The sequence below is a fragment of the Triplophysa dalaica genome, chromosome 16 (genome assembly GCF_015846415.1).
Source record: "Triplophysa dalaica isolate WHDGS20190420 chromosome 16, ASM1584641v1, whole genome shotgun sequence".
NCBI classification, from domain to species: domain Eukaryota; kingdom Metazoa; phylum Chordata; class Actinopteri; order Cypriniformes; family Nemacheilidae; genus Triplophysa; species Triplophysa dalaica.
In genome coordinates this window covers 3,105,834-3,126,158 of record NC_079557.1, presented here as the reverse complement: position 1 = coordinate 3,126,158, position 20,325 = coordinate 3,105,834, and the positions used below count along the sequence as shown (strand labels likewise).

Here is a 20,325-nt window from a genome sequence, read left to right as displayed (position 1 = left end):
ATAAAATCTTTAGTTCGTGTTCAACTGTATGTTACACCAAACATTGTGTGGCCGACTGTGGATGAGTTGATTTCTGAATGAATGAATATGGTATTTGTTTGACCTAAAAAACCAAGAAAGCCATGTCAGAGAGAGAAATATGAGAGCTTGGTCAGAAGTTGTGATATTTTGGGAGAATTTACCCAGTAAAGCATCAGTTGAATTTAGGACACAACAACTCCGTCCCTTTGCCAAAGTAACATTTATTTCAACACACACACAACCCTTAATGTGCCGTACCAAAATCACCAAACCTTTCGAACACTACACCTTAACACATCCCAGAATTCCTCACTGATCTTCTTAAATCTGTTTTGTGATGTAAAGATCCTCGATTATCTTTAGCTTTCAATGGTCTTTAGTTTTTTGCAGTAATGTTTGCTTATTTTCACAGAAGAACCATTTTATAATCTATAGAGACTGTTACACTTGTAAAACACAGTTCAGATCAGAGCTCAGACACCGGCAGATGTTGAAAAAGACAGACTACAGAGAGACAGAGAGAGAGATGCATTGGGTCGGACAGGTTATAAGTGAAATGTTGAATTGTGCCGTACTAAATGTGTCGATTACGGTGGCCATATCTTGAACTGTGCAGCAAAGTGAGAGCTGAAAAAAGAGAAACAGTCTGTGATAGTTTGAATGTACGAATTGTAAAAGAGAGCGTGCGCATGTGTTGAAAAGAGCGAGATCTGGAGCTTGTATGAATTATGCAGGCTGCAGTCTAGAGTGCAGAGTTTTAGCTGACCGTGTTTCTTTTTCACTCATTTGCCTTTGATTTATATTTCACAGTAATTTCGCCATGTGCTCTTTCAAACACGCAGCGAGCAGAAATCTGTCCAGCCTGTGTTCATGTGAGATAAAAACAGCCTGTATGCACCAGATACAACACACGCAAATGAATGAACACTATTGTTTGTGCATCATTAGGCTGATTTCACAGTTGTGCATTCGTACGGCATTGTTGCGCTTCCCCTTCACTGCAGTCTCTGAAACATTCCTGCACAAGCCCTTAAGCCATGAAGACATGCAGAACATCAGAGGTAATGTTACAGAAACAGCCCCACCTCCTGGTCACATTACGGTAATGCATACAAACATTAGTGAGCTCATGCCTGTAGTTTAGAGTGTATATTTGCAGTATTGTTTAAAAGCTCTGATACCAGATCAGAAGATCTACATAAGCAGTTTATAAAGATGTCCTTTGAGCTGGGGAATGACAGTTGAAGTTTTACACAATCACTGAATTATTGAACAGCACTTAGTTTATCTTGAGTCCCCTGCTACAAACACACACACCTCATCTGTAGTCTGTTGGCTTCGGTTTGCAACATGCAACTCCAGAGTCTGTGATTTTTTCTTTTTTACTTTTGTACCGAATAGAGGGAATTAAAATATTCTTTGAAATTTGCCCCATTTCGCTTAAACGACAGCATGCGTTGGAGCAGACACATTTGTCTAAAACTCGATTATTCGTGTTAACCCAGAAAGATATGAGAATGTTCCACAGAGCATCATGTGTGCTTTAATGGAAGCATGGAAACCATGTCTCTCATTTACTTACATTTGATGTGTGACCTAGAAAAACAGAAGAATCATAAACATTTCTTCTTCATTTAACATCATCATTTTTCTTTGTTTTACATTTTCCAAACTTCTAAAACTTCATGTTTATTTGCAGGCTTACATACAAAACTGCAATATTTTCAATTTGGACTCAGACATTTGGACACTACTGTCTCTCTCTCTCCATCTCTCTCTCACTCACTCTCCCTCTGTCTAAGGCCCAGTGGTTGCTCTTTCCTGTTCTGTCATCCACACAGAGAGACGGAAATCAGATGCTTGTGTCTTAAGTTCAGCAAGCAAAAATTCGGTCATCATTTACTCACCCTTTTGAATTTAAAAACATATATGATTTCTTTCTTCTGTAGAACACAGAAGAAGATATTTTGAAGAATGTTGGTAACCAAACAAAGGCGGTACCCATTCATTTCTATTGTACGGACACAAAAAAGAGTCTCTGGGTACCAACGTTGTTGGTTTACAAACAGTCTACAAAATATCTCATTTTGTGATCTGCAAAAGTCATACAGGACAGGTTCGAAATAACATGAGTTTGAGTTTTATTCTCGGGTGAACTGTCGCTTTAAGACATTGAATCAAAAATAAATATCTTTCACACATAGCCCTCACAGCCCTGCCATCACAAATCTATGAAAAAATGAGAGCGTCAGAAATTGAAAGAGAGAAACAAAACGAGTGGCTTGATGTTGCAGAAAAACCACAGTAACTGAATGGAAGAAGGTAGGCAAAAGAGAGAGAGTCGGATGCACCAACGGGGGGAGGGGGGCTTACACACGACTCACCATACTGGAAAGAGAAGGGGTGGGGGGGAATAAAAGAGAATAGCTTTCCCCTTTTCTGCTCTGCCTGTGAGCATCTCATCAACTATTCATCACTTACTGCACTCATCTCTCGCTCGCTCGCTTTCTCTCTTTCACTTCACTCTGCCTCTCTTTCTCTCTGGCCCAGCCTTCATTCACGGTATCCTCGCCTCCGAGAGGTGTGTCAGGAATGTCTAATTGAAATGAACTGATAGAAACACATTGACTCAGGTAAGCAGGTCGGCTAAGCTGAGCTCATTTTCAAGACCATCACGTTACCAGGCAATACAGTAGCTCTACCTGCGACTGGTCACAGAGACCGTTAGGACTTAAACATGTACAGTATGCTAACACAGAGTAAGATTTGTGAATAAACGCAGTTCTGTTGCTGCCTGTGCATTATCACGCTTATTACACGGCTACTTGCGACATGAAAAAAACACTGGACATGAAATGTGAAATTGAAATATTTACCTTCCGCAAGGAAAAGCCATTGACGCGTATAACAGGCAGTTTCTGGCCGTCTCATATTAATATTGAGTGCCTATACAGTAGTATTGCATGCTTTGTATCTTCGAAGAGTATTAAGTTTGATCAAATTTATAAAAGAGAGATACAGCTGTATGTTTACTTTCGAAAAAAACACGTGATGCTAAAGGTGGAACTAGTGGGGAGAATGGGAAAGAACTACAGCACGAGGAAGCAACACGTCATCACATTAATCCCTTCGTGTTTTGTACATTATGCACACATATGCCGATTGCCAACAAAACACAGACGTATGACTTTGTTTGACTTACTGCGTGCAGTTCATGTCCGGCATCTTTTAGCACTGGGACCACACCATCTATCTCCAAATCCAGCATTTTATCCACCGTTTATACAACATCTATCACTGAAATGCCGTGGACAAACACACACACCTAAACTTCACTTTCACAAGAGTAAAAAGGCTGCAGCGCAGCCCATCTTGACGCAGCGCAGATAATCTTGATGGTAAGTGGGTCTCCATTGTCGGTTGGCTCGTCGGCGGGCTCTTTCTTTCGCCTTGCCGTGTTTTTCCGGGAGAATGGCCAATAAAAGGAATAGGATCCCTTTGAGGACACAGGGATCCAGAATTATAAAAAAGTGTATCAAGGAAGTGTATCAAGTACAGAAATACTATGTTATAGAAATTCATTGGGAAAGTTTTTTTCAACCTGTGATTTTGGCTTACTGCTTATTTCAGTAATGCTGAGCGTGCAATCAATGCATGTGTCATACTTGAGTACATGAGTGTTTAAACGGATTGTTCATCCAAAAAAAGTCTGTTCAGTTATTCACCCTCATATCATTCAAAACATCTATTGACTTAATTTCTTATATGGAACACAAGAGAATATATTTGGAGAGATGTGGTTTTATGTTCATACAATGGAAGTCAATGGGGTGCAAATTTGTTTGCCTACCAACATTCTACAAATGAGCATCTTTAGTGTTCTGTGCACTTTGGAATCACATAAGGGCGAGTAAATTATGTAATTTTTTTGTTATTTTGGGTGAACTGTCCCTTTAAGGCACTGGGTTCTTTATGCAATTTCAAACTAGCACCAGGTGAAGCCAGTGAGCGGTCATAACTGTATTTCCAACCACCAGAAGACTATATTCACTAGATGTGCTGCGTATCACCATTTTTTTAAAATATCTCTAATACTACATTGCACACTTTATTACATTCATACAGGCATACATCTGTATTTGCAGTAAACACTGAAATTTGCTATTGAGGTGTTTGCCAACTGATCTGATGCTCGATACAGTGAAAAAGATCTCACACTCTGAATAAATATCAAATTTTAATAATCTGGTGTTTAATAAGGCTCGCATTGCAATGCCTTACAGATGGACTTCACATGTGGCCAATGTTTACAGGATCATTTTTTGGTTGGCAGTAACTTACTGTATATTTAATTACTACTTATCCCTATTAGTACTGTTTTTAATTTGAGTTCAACTTTACTTTAATCAAAATTAAAACACTTTGACTTTTGAGATTCAAGATGAGCTAGAAGAGATATGATATGACTGGCTTTAACACAGCAACACTGCAAATACGACAATCTTCCTTAGTATTTTCTTCTTGTAAAAATATTGAAAACTTCTTACATTACTTTTACATTCAGTCATTTAGCATACGCTTTTATCCAAAGTGTCTTACACATGAGGTAAACAATGGAAGCAATTGGAACAACATAAGGACAATAAAAAGCATAAGCGCAATAAAACTGGTCTCATAGTCTACCACAGTACACATAGCTACGTTTTTTATTTATTTTACATTTATATATCCAGAAAAGTGACTTAAAGGGATAGTTCAGCCAAAATCTCCAATTTGCCATTTATTTACTCAACCTCAGGCCAGCCGATATGTAGGTGACATTTTTTCTTGAGTAGAACCATGATATGTAGTCTTGTTTTATAGAAGAAAATATAAGAACTAGGTAAGTTTGTGTTTAAAACAAAATTGTGAAATATGTAAGTTATTGGCAACACCTCTGTAAAACATTTTACAGTGTATTATAGATGTGGTGTGTGAAACCGTACAAATATGGCGGTGCGATGGCTTCAACATTATGACGTCATATGCAGTTCTGTATCATAGATCCGTGGTTTGAGGTTTTAGTGTCACAGAAAAAGTGAAGCTACGTCCCAGCAAATGCTGAACTCTTGTGTTAATCTGCTGTGATTAGATACAAGTGGACTGAAGGTGATGCTAGTGTAAGCTGTTCCCGTTTGGCTCAGAGACCTGCTGTGTCAACTTTCTTTTTTTTATTAATTAGCAGCTGTTTCTCCTCGCTGGGCTCCATTGGGAATGAGACTGTTATGTCGATGTAGATCCCATGTGTACGGCAACTCAGCATGTTAGCTTTCTCTGTTTTCACCAAAATATCAGTAAACTGTATTACATACAGTACTACTGTAAAATCATCATGAGATCACCTTACAACAATGTAAGGAGCTTTTTGCTCTTTAATTTTGACTGGATAACATTACATTAGTAGCAGTAGTGTTTTGGTGGAAACTATGGTCACCTCTGTACATTTTTCATGACCTCTGCGTCATTTCATGCATATGGAATAGAAGCATTAATAGGACATGTTCATGGTTTTTTATGTGATTTACTTTCCTGTAGCTCACTTGGTAGAGCATTGCACTAAAAATGTAACTTTCTGTCTTTATTCACCCACCCTCGAGTTGTTCCATATCTGTATAAATGTCTTTGTTCTGATGAACACAGAGAACTGTATTTGGTAGAATATGTCTAACTAAAACGTTCTTGGCCTCCATTGACACCCATAGTAAGAAACAATGCTTTCTATATTTCTTTGTTACGTTTAACACTCAACTCAACTTATTTATATAGCGCTTTTTACAATTTTCATTGTAAGACAAAGAAGATATTTTGAAGAATGTAGGAAATTAACAGTTCTGAGGCACTTTTGACTACTGTCATTTTCCCTATGGTGGTCAATGGTTGCCAAGAACTGTTTGGTTGCAAGCATTCTTCCAAATATCTCTCTCTGTGTTTGTCAGAACAAGGAAATTTACAACTCGAGGGCGAGTATATTGTGAAAGAATTCGATTTTTGGTTGATCTGCTCCTTTTAGATTCGTAGTTTAAAACCAGAACCCAAAAGACCAATCTTGGCATTCATTTATTAGCGATGTCTCAGAATTCAGTCAGATTTGAAGAAATCCAGACACAGTTGTCCAAACAAAGCGAGTGCGTCACATTGAGAGCTTGACACATGAAAGCGTGTTTTTGCGCCGCAGCTCTGACATATGTTAAATTGTAGAACTAGAAATAGAGCGAGAGACTGGGAATAGAGTGATGGATTTTGTAGCACTAACGAAAAGGATGTGTGTGTATATCTGTGTGTGTGTGCATGCTTAAACTCGCAGTCAGACGGGCTCTTCAGTTAAATTGTACTGCAAGTGATATCGAGCAGAGAACTCTTATTCCTCGCACCCTAGAGAGGTGACAGGGGACACGGAAAGAGCAGAAAGCTGCTCTGCGGAGTGATGTTCGGTCAGAGGTCACATTTTCGCTCATTGTTCCTTTCGACTGCAAAGCCGATGGCGGCGCAGTACCGCCAGCCGCGGGAGAACGTTTTAGCGGCTCCTTTAATTGTTTAATTGTGTAATTCTGTCTGTGTGTGCGCTTCTCTCTCTCTCTCTCTTTCTTTCTTTCTCTCTCTCTTTCAAGAGTGGTTACCATGGTTACAGCTGCGTGCTGCAGATATCGCACTGATTTCAGACTCAGATAGAGGTTTCTTTACACACACACATACACAGGCTTTATAAATATGGAAATCACAGACTTACAATAATAATAAACAGAATAAATGTGTCTCGCTCTATTATGTCTACACAAACGATGACGATTATATTTGCAGCGTTGGGTGGTAATGATTAATAGCGCTTGTGTGTGCGTGTGGCCGGGCGGATCGGGATGATAGCCTTCGGTTTGAGAGTCGTGGGGTCCTCGTCCTGAATAACGCCACTTATTAAAGCAGTTAGGCAGACGTGAACCATCATCTCGCATCTGAAGAGCCGGTGGGGAGGGATGGGTGTGTGAAAGCATCAGAGTAAATGTGTGTGACCGGGAAAGTCAGCTGACCTTGAGTGCGCAGCCCTTGATGGAAGGCTGGGGGAGATGGACAGATCTGATTGGCTGACGGTGTGTGTTCGGCTTCAGCAGGGCTCGGGGTTCAAACATCACCCAGCTATCACGCACACACATTGACACACATGCAGCATCCTCATCTAAACGGCTGGATGCAGTAAACTAGCCTCAGCATCTTCCAGTCTCTGTTTCTCTCCATCTCTTTGCTTCATCTTCTCGTTCTCTCTCGTTCGATTCAATTTTCTGTCTCTCTATTTCGATTTTCAGTTTCAATTTGGTCCGTTATTGGCACGACAAGAACTTTGTGTTGCAAAAGCGTTTAGAGCGTAGCTGCCTTTAAATGAGTAAAATGGCAATAGAGAACATGAACTTAGATTAACAAAGAACCGGTGGTGCAAAATAAATAGCTTAAGTCACGCAAATAATTATAAATAAATAAAGAATTGTTTATTTATTTATTTTTTAAGAAAAAAGGAATCAGTTAAACATAACAAAATGTGTAAAATCTTTTATATGCAATGAGTAATTCATTTATACTGTACATCGATTCCTACAAAAAGTGTTTTGGGCGAGACTATCTATTAGTTCAACCAATGTCAACTGTTTGGAAATCTAGATTTTTCTAGACTCCAGCTTTAATCTTTTCCATTTGGTGATGCTCATAGCACAAACATTACACACTACACCTTTAAGAAGATGAAAGGATGAAATATACCTTAAGGTATCATAATCTCTCTACATCCTTTACATCTCTCTCAAAAACGCACCCTTGATGTTGCAACACTCTTCTACAACACACAACTGCTTTATTTAGTTCGATATGTTTCAGAAACACACTTTCATCCTCACGAAGAGCTCTTATTAACACACCACCTCCACCAGGACTCCGTACTTAAAAACAGTCTAAGCCTGTGCCCTGTTCAGCATCATTGTTAGTGAACAGATCCTTCATTACACTGAATGAAGCGTGTGCCCGCGTGAGAGTATAACAGACACTCATCTGCTGTTCAGATCCCTAGAGCACTTCAAAGCTGAAACACCAGATATTTATACAAAAATATGTCGTAGAACATTTACTACTGTCACTCTTAGTCTCAGTTGCATGTCCGTTGACACTAAAATGTGTAGAGCCCAAAAGACAAGGTTCTGGCTGACTTTACATCACTTAATTTGAGATGGCAAGAAAACTAGATAGGGGGACTTTAAGCTCCAGTCCATTACTTGTTTGTCTATATCCTCATCTGTTTTTGAAATATAAAATCGCAGGTTACTTTACAATATCTTTATCAAATGACACTACCTGCAAAATCATCCCTCACAGTTCAACTTGTAAATCATTATTTTAAGCTTACTGCGTGAATCGATGTAACGTACAGAGACGGTCTTGACACTAATTGTAATGCATTCAATTGATTTTTATTTTGAAGTAAAAAAGCAACTTTATAATAATTTATTGAACATCATTTTTGTTTGACAGGACAAGCAAAAGTTGTTTGCATAGGTACAGTACATGTTTTTCGGTGCATGATATTGGTTTGTTGTAGGGTGTCTCGTCCTGCTTGATGAAATGGGGGTCTCATGTGGCACTAAAAATCTGTTTCTCATTTGTGCACATGGTTTGATGCAACATGCTCAATTTAACATTGAACATATTATGGTCCTGTGTTACAACATTCCCCATGTGAGGAATGAACTGTGACAGGCAGTGCAGCTCCAGGAAAATAAACTCTGACAGGATGGTGCCGTGGTTTTCACGTGGAGTCCTTTATTTCCATATCTATGTGTGTTCCTTAAATTTGATGTCCTAGATGTTGCCAGCCAAACATAATTATGTTCACTGCTACTTAAACCTTAGTTCTTTAAGAGACTATATAATAGTGTGCAAATAAAGTATTTCCATAGCAGATTTGGAGTTGATTTTCTGTTGCAGTTTTCCCAAATCAACAGTGGGTGGAAAAAAGTGTGCGTTCTTTTTTGGCGTTATTTGCAGTCAGTTAGTGTGTTCGTAAAATGGAATGATGCCAGGCTGCACTTTCTGTTTTTATGCAATATTACCACAGTGTGACATAATAAATTTGCCAAACCATGCATAGCGTACTTAATAGAATACTATAACCCATAATGTTCTTACTTTTGAGAGTGATGACTGAATATGAAGCAATTTGCACCGTGATATTTACATCTGTGTCTTGACTCAGCATTGACGTTAAAGCAAAACAGTTTTTATTGTGTGCTTGTGTTTGTTAGGAATAGTTCCTCAAAAGTGTAAAGATTTGTTTGTAACAAAATAATAATTTGACATGTGTGTGTGTGTTGCAGTTGAAACACATTTTTTAAACAAACGGCTATAATCAAAAGGTAAACTGGTGATGATATGAGAACGATGACATGTTTATTCTAAAACAAAAATAAATATTTCAGGTAATATTTGAGATTTTCTTTACATAAAAACTGTACACCCTTTTGGTCTGTAAAAGGTAACATCCAATATTTATTCAATTGTTTTCTCTTTCTCCCGTATAGCTTGTCATTCTTTTATAAATGTGGTTGACCCCACTCGCACACACACATTTCCCATTATATTAGCTCTTTACTGTTGTTCTTTCAGGCGTGTCTTAGACAACCTTTCATGTTTCTCTTATCAAGCGCACTGTTGACTGCCTTTCTTTGTTTCCTCCGATCGCACGAGGGTGTGTGTCGATCGTGAATGTGTGCGTACAACAAGCCTGCGTGCACACTTGGATGAGTTTCACTTCATCCAAAGTATTAGTGTCAGTGTAGCCCAGGTCTTTCTCCCAGATTGAAGAAGAGAGAGAGAGAGGGAGAGATCTCGAGGGGCTAAAGCTATTCTGGTTATGGAAAGAGAGGAAATCCAAACAACTCACTGTATCAAATATGTAGAGACACACTCTGCTCGTGAACAGCTAATATCAAGAATCTCTCTTGGATGAAAATAATTACAAACGCTTGATGGGATAAAGCTCACTCATTTTTAGATAATTGAGGAAAATCCTCCATATTGAAAATGCAAGAAATGTTTCTTTTTCATATTTAATGTGTGTTTGATCGTCTCTCTTCATAATATTTACTGTCTAATTTATTTATCTGTTTCCAATCAGTTGGTAAGTCAATGTGGAGCTTGTTATTCAAGGTTGGCTAAAACATATTACAATGTGTAACTCAGTAGTCAACCTCACAAATTTGGTTGTTGGACAAATCGTCGACTAGTTACTATCCTGTCTCTGTGTGGACGAGAGAGAGAGAGAGAGAGAGAGAGAGAGAGAGATGGAAACTGATAGCATACTCTCATATAGCATCATTCTATATAAACTGCAGTAGATATGAGATCAGCGATGTATCTCTGCAAGGTCGTTCAAGGGTTGTGGGACTCTTTCTTAACAGATGCATGAGGGTGACCTTTCCAAACTCTCCAGGTGAACGCAGCATACTGTACCTCACCTGCCTTTACTCTATTATCTGCCTCGCGTGCCTCATTGAGTCTGTATGACAGAGAAATACAGAATTAATTTTAAGATCTTTGATGGTGGTCTGGTGGTTGTGGTTGTGACAAATATACTGTAAATGTGTGATGTAGTCTTGAATATAAGGTCTGGAAACTTTGTCCACTTTCATTGACCAAGACCCGCCCAAGAGGCCATATGACAGACAGATAAAGCAACCAATGACGTTTCGATTTGTCGCCACAGTAACAAACATGTCAAAATTTAAAAGCAACTACAGTGTTTATGAGTTCATCCTGTGAACTTCGCATACTTAAAGAATTTAGCATTTAGTCGATCGTGATGCATTTTTATAGCCAACGGTGTTACACGACAGCTTACTTCTGCAATAAAACGGATTCTTGTTATTTCCCGGCGGACCATTAAAGAACGCGACACGCACGTCTCTCGGAAAACCTTTAAATTAGATGATGACTTCATACTTTCTGAAGTGTTTCCAAGAAAGTGTGCCCTATGCATCAGACGTTCAGCCAACTGTACATGTGCATCACGTGACATCTGAGGCTGAGACAATAGGCTTGTTCGACTTGTTTCGCCGCCGCAAGATCCGACAGGCTGAGGACATCAAAGTACCGCGAGAGCGATTCGAAACCAAACTTTTAATGGTTGTTGGTACTTTGATGTCATCCGCCTGTCGGATCTTGCGGCGCCACATCTAGTCGAACAAGCCTTATGTGTGACGTAGCAAAAAAATGTATTGTTCATAATATATTGTTAATATTAATATTTAGAATATAAATTAACAATGAAGATAAATTTCTCTTATGCTAGTTTTTTTAAATATATTTTGCTGTCACAACAAACCAAACACATCTTATATTTGTCAACGACCCAAACACATCTTATATAGTCCCAAAAGCCTAATGGACATGAATTAATGTATTTCATTGCATTAGATAACACGATAAAGACCAAGGGTGAGTCGTACAAAAATTAAAGGAACATTGAATCCCCTCCTCTAACCCCACCCACAAACTTAACATCACCGGCCTTAAAGCAGATCGTACTAAATAAGATGGTAGAAATTTATACGAATTAGCCACCTCGTATAGTTACGAAATCAAGTGAAATTGTGTAAGAGTTTGAACTGAGGTTGACCTAAAAGACGACTTTGGACCAAAAACTAACTAGCCAGTATGTTTAAAAAACTAGCCGAAACAAAATGTTATGAGTTGTCATTAGATGACTAATAAAGTATGTTGTTGAATACACTGTTCTTTTAAATGCATTGCTTAAGAGTACAATGGGGATTGTCCATGAATCAAAGGTACAGAGAATCGATTCTGCCATCTTTTTGTTGACCAGCCCAGATCTTAACGGCAGGCTACGCCATTCTTTGTGTTGTATTTTATGTAGTGTCATTGCGTTTCATTCCCTTAGCATCGAGACAGATTCATCTAATAATTTCTCAAATTTCCCTCTCTCGTCCATGTTCTCAAATCTCTTCATCATTTTGTCTTTATGCAGTCTTTGCTTCTCTCCTCGTGTCTCGCTCTGTCTCATGACATGTTTCCTCTTCCTTACAAGCTTTTAACAATCTACCCACCCATCAGTAGGTGTATCCCTGCTGAGTGTGATGGGGTGGGTCTTACAGAGTTACAGTGTAGAAAGACACATGCACGTCGTGTCTTCATAACTTCATAATCCCACCTCAGCATGAGCGAGATCAGCTGCAGGAGGATGGGTGAGAGACAGCTGCAAGGGAGGAAGAGTTTGAGAGGAAGTAAGGATGGACCACGGGAGGGAAGAAAGAGGGGTGAGATGGGCCCTTGTTTGTCTGAGATCTGGAGATGTGACGTGTTTTGTTCAGCTGTAGAGAGTGAACAGAAACTGTATAAAAATTGCACGTAAAAGCGGATAGAAAGAATGAAGTGAAATCTGTGTTTTAATGAGAATCTGAACTGAACGCTGTAGCATCTTCAATGTTGACCTCGCTTCCAGAGAATTACGGAAACATTTATCACAACTGCCGAAAATGTTATTTGGATGTTTTTTAATATATTAGGAGATTATATAGACGTCAGTCTAAGTATCTAATTGTTTATTTTATAGATTGAAGAACAATAAAAGTAGACACAAATGAGAAAATGTTTCAACATGCAGCAGTTTGGTCAGTTTGGGTTCTTTTATTGGAGGTTTCTCTGTTTCTCTTTAGATCACTTCAGAAACGGTCTTATTCCCAGGTGGAAAATCACAGCAGAAAATCGACATTTGTGCTCAATTTAATCTTATTAATGTTTATAAGAAACAAATGAGACATTAAGGAGATAAGAAAGGCAAAGCATTTGTGCAGGTTTTAAAACAATGCATATTTTTGTGTGTGTGGATAGCTGTGTTTCATGTCACATCTATCTTCTCTTTTGTAACATCAGATTTGGATCAAATTGATTTGTTTATCGTTTTATTTTAGAATTTTGCCAAACTTGTCAACTTGAACACAAGTTTAGACATTGAATCTATATGGTGCATTATTTCTTTAAAAGTTTGTATGTTTTTATCCCTCCTGGAATTATGCAGCTGTAACTTTTGGCTTTCTGTCTGGTCTCAGACTTTTTTTTACAAGTTTAACATTCCCGGATTCACCTCTGAGCGTTTGTTTTAAATAAAAACTTGGGGTGCCATTTCTGGTTTCACTTTAGCTGGAGAAATTCGGAGGGAGGATACTGTCCAATGTGGTTATGTGATGGTTTACAGTGAAGCTTGCTATGTAAGAATTTTAACATCATTATTGGGGTTGTTGGTTGACCGTCATTGAAATCGCTTGTGAATGTGTGTGTGAAGGTCTTGGCAGTGAATTGTGAGGATGAATATTCCTGTAGGTAGATATTATGTGTTTATGGTTGTCACATGCACGTTTTGACTTTATTCAAGTTCTTTCACTTTCAGACTCGAGCTGTGCGTGTGTGTGTGTGTGAGATCGCAGGCTACTGGACAGATGTATATGTGAACCTTGAAGGAGAAAGAATGGTGGATGATAAAACTCCATCAGAAAATGCTGATTTTTGCAAAAGCATTCATGCACAACTGCAACCTTGTGCAGTTTTGTCGACACACACACAAATGTCTTGGATGATGTCATAGTATTTAACGTTAACAATTTAACATTACTGAAACAGACATCGCAATGTAATAAAATTCTACAGTTGATCCTCATAATGAACACCAGACTCTATTATGTCATACTTGAGAATAATCAGGGTCCAAAAGTGATTTTACAGTCATTGACAACATTGCTTTATGCACTTTAATAAAACAATAGCAATACAAAATTGTTCTGTCTTCAATAAATAATTTAGTAAAAGCACAACAAACAATTCTTCTGCCAAAAAAAGTTAATATTTGTTGATTATCCTAATAAAAGATGCTTTACTGCTGATGCATATTCAAGAGAATTCAACTGTGGCGTCTTTACGGTGTGTAATGTAGTTTTACTTTTGGATTTTAGACTTGTAATTGTATGTTTTTTATAGATTTTTTGTTACATTTTGTTTCATACTGTTAAATCTTACCATAATCTTTACACCTGGATATTTCCTCCCTATAGACAACAGAAATAAACGTTACTGTGCATGCACACTTGTGTGAACTCAGCTTAATTTCCGAATCTGATCCATATTCACAAACAATAGATTATTTCTGATAACCCAGCAAAATAAACGGAAAGAACCGTTAACATTACTTGGCTAAACTTGTCTCTCCAATATTTGGAAATTAGACTGCAATACCAAACTCAACCGCTAGATATCAATGTGCCATACTGTTTGTTTAAATGCGTCAAAAGTAACTACAGGATCCATTCAACATATTGTTCATTTAATGAACATACAACAAAATTCAACAAATCGCTAATACAAGACAATTATTATACAGTAAAATAATTGTATAAATTAAACATAAATTAAATTTTAATAAATACTTATATTATTAGACACTAGCAAAACACAAACCGGAAGTTTACTGGGAGTGAGGCGTGTGCTCGTCCGATGGAACAGTCTATAATGATCTTTTGTTAATATTTCCATCTAATAAAGGAGGGAGAGATTTTTAAAAACTAAGTCTTATTTCATAGGTTTAGTTTCTGTGAAGAGAGAATGTGTAAAGAGAAACATTTTTGAAACTGTGTTGCTTTTTTCCATGAAGAATAAACAAAGAAACAACAAAGAAATGATGTGTAATTCCTTACAGTGACTGTAAAATACGTATTTAGGTATAGTTGTGATTGGTCTAGTTTTGTTTGGCCATTGTGCTGTTTTTATGCAGATCTGGAAACCCTGCTCTGCAGTCAGATTAAGTGATGCGATGCTGGTGTATACTGAGTAGCAGAGGATTGACTGTTATTGACGGTTGAAGCAGATTGGATGGACTCTGAATGAGTTTTTTTCCCTGTTCCGTTTTTTTGAGAACTTCTAAGGTTTCTATTAAAGGGGCAACCAGTCGCAAACATCTCTCTTTTTCATGAAAAGGTTTTCTCTTTTATTCGCAAGTCAACGTGAGAGGAATTACAACATACGGGCAGAAGTGTGTTTGTGTGCATTAACTGTTAGAGAATGTGTGCATAAGTCGTGAGTTCGTGTGTGAGGATGTAAGTGAGAAAAAGGGGCTTGTGTGTGTGCGAGAGTCGGTAAGCATCTGGAGATGAGAAAGTGTGATCACACTGGATGCGACAGCATGAAGGAAGGCTCTGAAGAAGGTGTTTGGGCGGGTTGTGATGTGAGGGACCACAGATGGAGCAACACTGAGTTAAATAGTAAATAAATATCTGTCAATGATGCTTGTTTTTGGATGTCCTGGTACAAACATTATGGTAATGGTACAGACTTTTATTTCACACGTATGACCATACACAATTCCTATAAAAGCAATAAAGGCCTATGTACAGTATTTGATGATTAGGATTTTTTTGTGTATAAATAAGCATATTATTACCTTCACCATTCTCATCACTATAATTTCTTAAAACTGTAATAAACATTTACAGATTTCAGTTTCAATGGTCGTTTTCTTGAACGTGTAGAACATCAAGGCATTACGGGACATCTTTTCATAGCGTACACTGTGTGCGTATGTGTATGAGCTGTGATTATTGTTCTGTGTTTTTTATTACTGTTCATTTTATATATTTGTATTTTTTTCTTATGGCTAGATTTAAGACTGTAATGTCTCTCGTGCACACTTCAGGAAGATGAGCTCCGTTAATCTCTCGCTCTCGCCGTCTTTATTCACATCTCTCCTCCTCCTGGTCCTCTTCATCATCGTGTCTTCTCCTCATCCTTTCATCTGTACGTTTCCTTCCATTTCACATTGGCTCTCTCATGGCTTCTCGCTTCTTCAATCCATTTGAATTCTATTTGTTTCCATCTCTCTGCCTTTCTTTCTTTCTTAAAGGAATAGTTAACTTTAGAATTAAAAATTGATTCTCTTTTACTCACCCTCATGTCATCCAAGACGTTCATGTCTTTATTTCTTCTGTAGAAACTAACGGAAGGTTGTTGAGGAAAACATTTCCGGATCTTCCTCCATATAATGGATTTAATGGGGGGACAACCTGATTTAAGGTCCAAATATAGTTTCTTCGCAACTTCAAATGGGTATACGCCACACCAGCCGATGAATAAAGGGTTTTCTAGCGAAACGAATAGCCATTTTCTAAGCAAAAATCTACATTTTATACTTTTTAACCACATATACACGGGTTGGACCCGACCATGTTGTGCGTTCACGACTTTCCACAATACGCTATCACGTTGGAAACGTCACTTTTCAGTGGGTGTGAAGATCCCATCTGAGCATATAGTATTTCTAACTATATGTTTTACAAAATACACGACTCTGAAGTTTTCACCAATAAAAAGTGCAACACTACATTTTACAAAAAAATGATATGTAATATCTAATTATATAGTCAAATCAGATTTGTTTATAGCGTATTTTATTTGTATTTAAAAAAAATCAGCTGTAACCCAAATAGCAAAAACAAAAGAAAAACACATGTTAGCCAAACTTAGAATAAATAAAGATATAACCTTAAAAAGTAGTTGTATAACAAGCTGGAAAGCTTTCCGCAACATCTCGCGAGACCTGGGCAAAAAGTCTCATGATTTATCCAGAACGTGATGCATGATGGGATACACTTACCACACTATCTTTTTAAGGGCTCTGCACTTTGGCATTTTTAAGACATTGGACAGACTTACTTTACTTCCTGTCGCCTGCATGTGCTCTCAAGTTGCCAAGACCACCATTGGTGGTATTTGTACGCAGCCAACATTTACGTGTGTTGGGAAGGAAGACCGTTCAATTGTTAATGGATGTTTTGCAAAACACATTATGTTTTTAAACCTGATTATTTTTTTAAATGGTCCGTTCGTGTGCTTATCCGGGAGGGATAAACATCAGACACATGACCTTAAGCATAACATTTTAATTCTAATGTGAACTATTCCTTTAAGTGTCAACTTTTACTCAGGAAGTTGCCAACTTTTCTTGTTTCTTTCTTTTGATTTTGGGGTGATAGGTGATAAATTCTTTGCGATCACATAGCCAAAAATATGTTGATGTAATGAAAAATGTATATAGGTTTATATATACTGTATATATTTAACATTTCTGATATTTCTATTTTAAGTTTGCAAATCTAAACTCCATGTGTTGAGATGTTGAGATGTCTTCTGAAACTCTAGAAGAGACATAGGCCTATGTGAGATCACTTAAGTATATTATTGTTAGGAGAAATATCTGAGAAGCCGATAAAGTGTCTTCAGCTGCTTAATCTCTGTTTTGTTTCGTTTAGGACAATTAAAACATATATTAAATAGAGATTTCATTTTAGAATGGTCTCTCTCTTTTTCATCTTCCCCTCACTATTTTTCGCTTTCCTCCATTTGTAGCATCAGCTCCAAAGGTAAAGCCCATGGATTCTCAGTGGGCTCTGGAAGGTAAAAAGTTGACGCTGAAATGCGAAGCGGCGGGCAACCCGAGCCCCTCCTTCAACTGGTACAAAGATGGCAGTCAGCTCCGCAAGAGAAAAGATGTCAAAATCAAAACCAACAAGTAAGACACATCTAATGCACGCAAACACGCACACAGACACACTACTCACACGCCGGCAGAACTATTCTTGGCATCAGAGGTATTAAAAATACATCTCCCATCAACTCTAGCTGAAGATTGTCCCACTTTGTAAATAGGCTCAGAGATTTTTCAAAGGGAGAGAGAGATTGTTGAAGGAACAGGAAAAAATCATTGCACCCTGATGCCATTTGAAATATTGTATGTTTTTTTTTCTCATTTTGTAGATTACAGATAAAAGGATGTCAGCAAGTCTTGGAGAACATATAAAATATATAATTTACAGTATGTTTCTTTATATATATTGAAAGCGTATGGTGATGACAGGCTCTCAATCTCCACAGAGAGGAATATTTTATTGTCAGATGCTGCTCTCAAAGCTTGTGAGATTTGTGAAGGAGTTCTCAACTGTCTCAGATGCTTTTCCTAAAAATGAGAAGAAATAAAATCAAACAAATGAGACAATGGAGTATAAAGGTGTAAAATAAAAGTAGATTGTAGAGGTAAAATAATCTGGATTTGGGTCAATTTAATGAGAAATGTTTGAGTTCATATTGAGATTTTCAATAATATTGACTTTTGATTGCAGACTTGACAAAGCTCAGATTTAGATCTCTTCTGAAACACCAATGGAGATTTCAGGGTCTTTTTCTCAGGAAAATTATGTGAGACTTTAGTCATTTGTTCTCCATTTAGTCTCATTAATGTTAGAGACATAATTAAGAAATAAAGAGATCTTTAATTTCTCTTTCTTAAGGGTAGAAAGCATAACAAAAGTAGTCTGTTAGTTCGTTTGAAGTCATGCAAAAACTGATAGCACAAGAATTATATAGAACGCTTTTATGATACCTCGGCAAAGGCGTTTTTGTTTTTTTTCCTCGGCTGCATCTTTGCACTGTGTGGCGCAGAGGCTCAGACATTCTGCCTTTGTGTTTCACGGAGAAAATAGAATAATACAAGACATGTACTATGTTGTATAAGAAGAGAAAAAAAATGTCATTTTACATCTGCAAGAGGCCGGTATGAAATCTCAGCAGCCTCGGGTTCTGGTCAGCATCTCAGGAAAGGTCCATCAATGAATTATGAGTAAATTCCCCTCGTTGGGTTCAGTGGTTTCCTCGCTCTCGGGGACGTGGGCTGCAGGCGTTTCAGAGGGAGAGCGGGTGGGCGTGAACGCGTGTTGCTTTCCCTCCGTGGGTGGAGAACGGATTAAAAAAACATATGACTAAGTTTATGCGCTGCGGAGTCTAGATAAGCAAGTCTTCTGTGAGAATTGCATAATCATGCGAACGCCTTGTATTGTGCGCAGAAGTGTTGTCTTGTTAAATGTTCTCGAAGATCGAATGGAAAGTTGCTGAGCGGTGCACGTTGCGGTAACATTGCATCAATGTCATTTACCCATTTGTTATAAAAATCAATGGCGCGCAAGTAGCTGTATGTAGCAGACCGCAGGGAAACATACGGACTCGCGCGTGAGATTTAAAATCGTTCTGTAACATGTCGACTTCTGTTCTCTAAGAAAAGTGCTGAGACGTAGGTTTCCACACGAGGCGGATCACTGCCTTTTCACAGGCCTCTTGTGTAATTTTGCAAATGCATGCGGCGAAGCTTCAGATCGACACTTACGCAGATAAACTTTGAGTGAAAGAGTTAACAGTGTGGAGCAGATATTCTGATAATAACTCCAGACATACACACGGCTGACATTTTTCTTCTTCTTGAATGAACCCTCCACATGTTGACCTGAGAAGAAGGGCCGAGAGATAATCTGAATATCACATTTGACACCACAAGAGACGTACTACACCATTCAGCCAAGTAGAACATTCCGTTATCACAGGGTTCAGATCGCTTGATAGGAATATTGTCCTGGACCACAAATAAGCCGAACCCCAAATCTACAAACCAGAACATTTTTTGAGGTTGCTCTTTAACTGTGGATGTGTTCTAGTTCTCAATTTTGTCTCCGATGTTTTTTCAAAAATTTGAAGAAGAAATCAAATTCGAAAGCAATGAGACAATTGTTGAAAATACATGTAAACTGTAAGAAATGTTGATGAGAAATGTTTGAGTTCATATTGAAATCTGAAATAATATTGACTTTTGATTTGCAAATCTGAGACATTGTTGAGATCTCTTCTGTAACTCTCATGGAGACATTTGCAAGATTTCTGGCTCTTTTTCTCAGACGAAATGTCTGAGACGCAGATAAGGCTGAAGCAAAAGTTTGGGTCTTCATTGAATCTCATTGATATCTAAGAGAAATTTAGATATTATACAGTAGAAGAGACCTTTTCTGTTATTATTATGATGGGAAGCCAGGTATGGAACCTTTTTGACATGACTAATCGTCTATTGTATTTAACTGTCTGAAATAAAATACAAAGTCTTGTTTTTTTGGAAAATTGAAAGTAAAAAAACGTAGAAGACAAAATTTGCAGAATATTTACATAACAAAATCTGTCGGATTTTCACATTTCTCTGTCGTTCTGTTTCTCTCTTTTTCTGCATCTCTGTTCTGTTTGTGCAGGAAAAACTCAAAGCTTCACATCAGCAGAGTGAGAATGGAGGATTCTGGGAATTACACCTGTGTGGCAGAGAACTCTGTGGGCAGGGAAAACGCCACCAGCTACGTCAGCGTCCAAAGC

General features: G+C 38.0%; 1 protein-coding gene across 1 annotated transcript in view; it reads left to right on the top strand.

Annotated features, from left to right (window-relative positions):
• nrg2b (neuregulin 2b) overlaps positions 1 to 20,325 on the top strand; it is a 46,458-nt gene that overhangs the window by 3,198 nt on the left and 22,935 nt on the right. Inside the window, exons 2-3 of the mRNA XM_056770127.1 lie at positions 17,497 to 17,659; positions 20,208 to 20,325. The exon at positions 20,208 to 20,325 is cut by the window's right edge and continues 1 nt beyond it. Of these exons, the coding sequence (XP_056626105.1) occupies positions 17,497 to 17,659; positions 20,208 to 20,325 (281 nt within the window). The remainder of the gene's footprint in view (positions 1 to 17,496; positions 17,660 to 20,207) is intronic.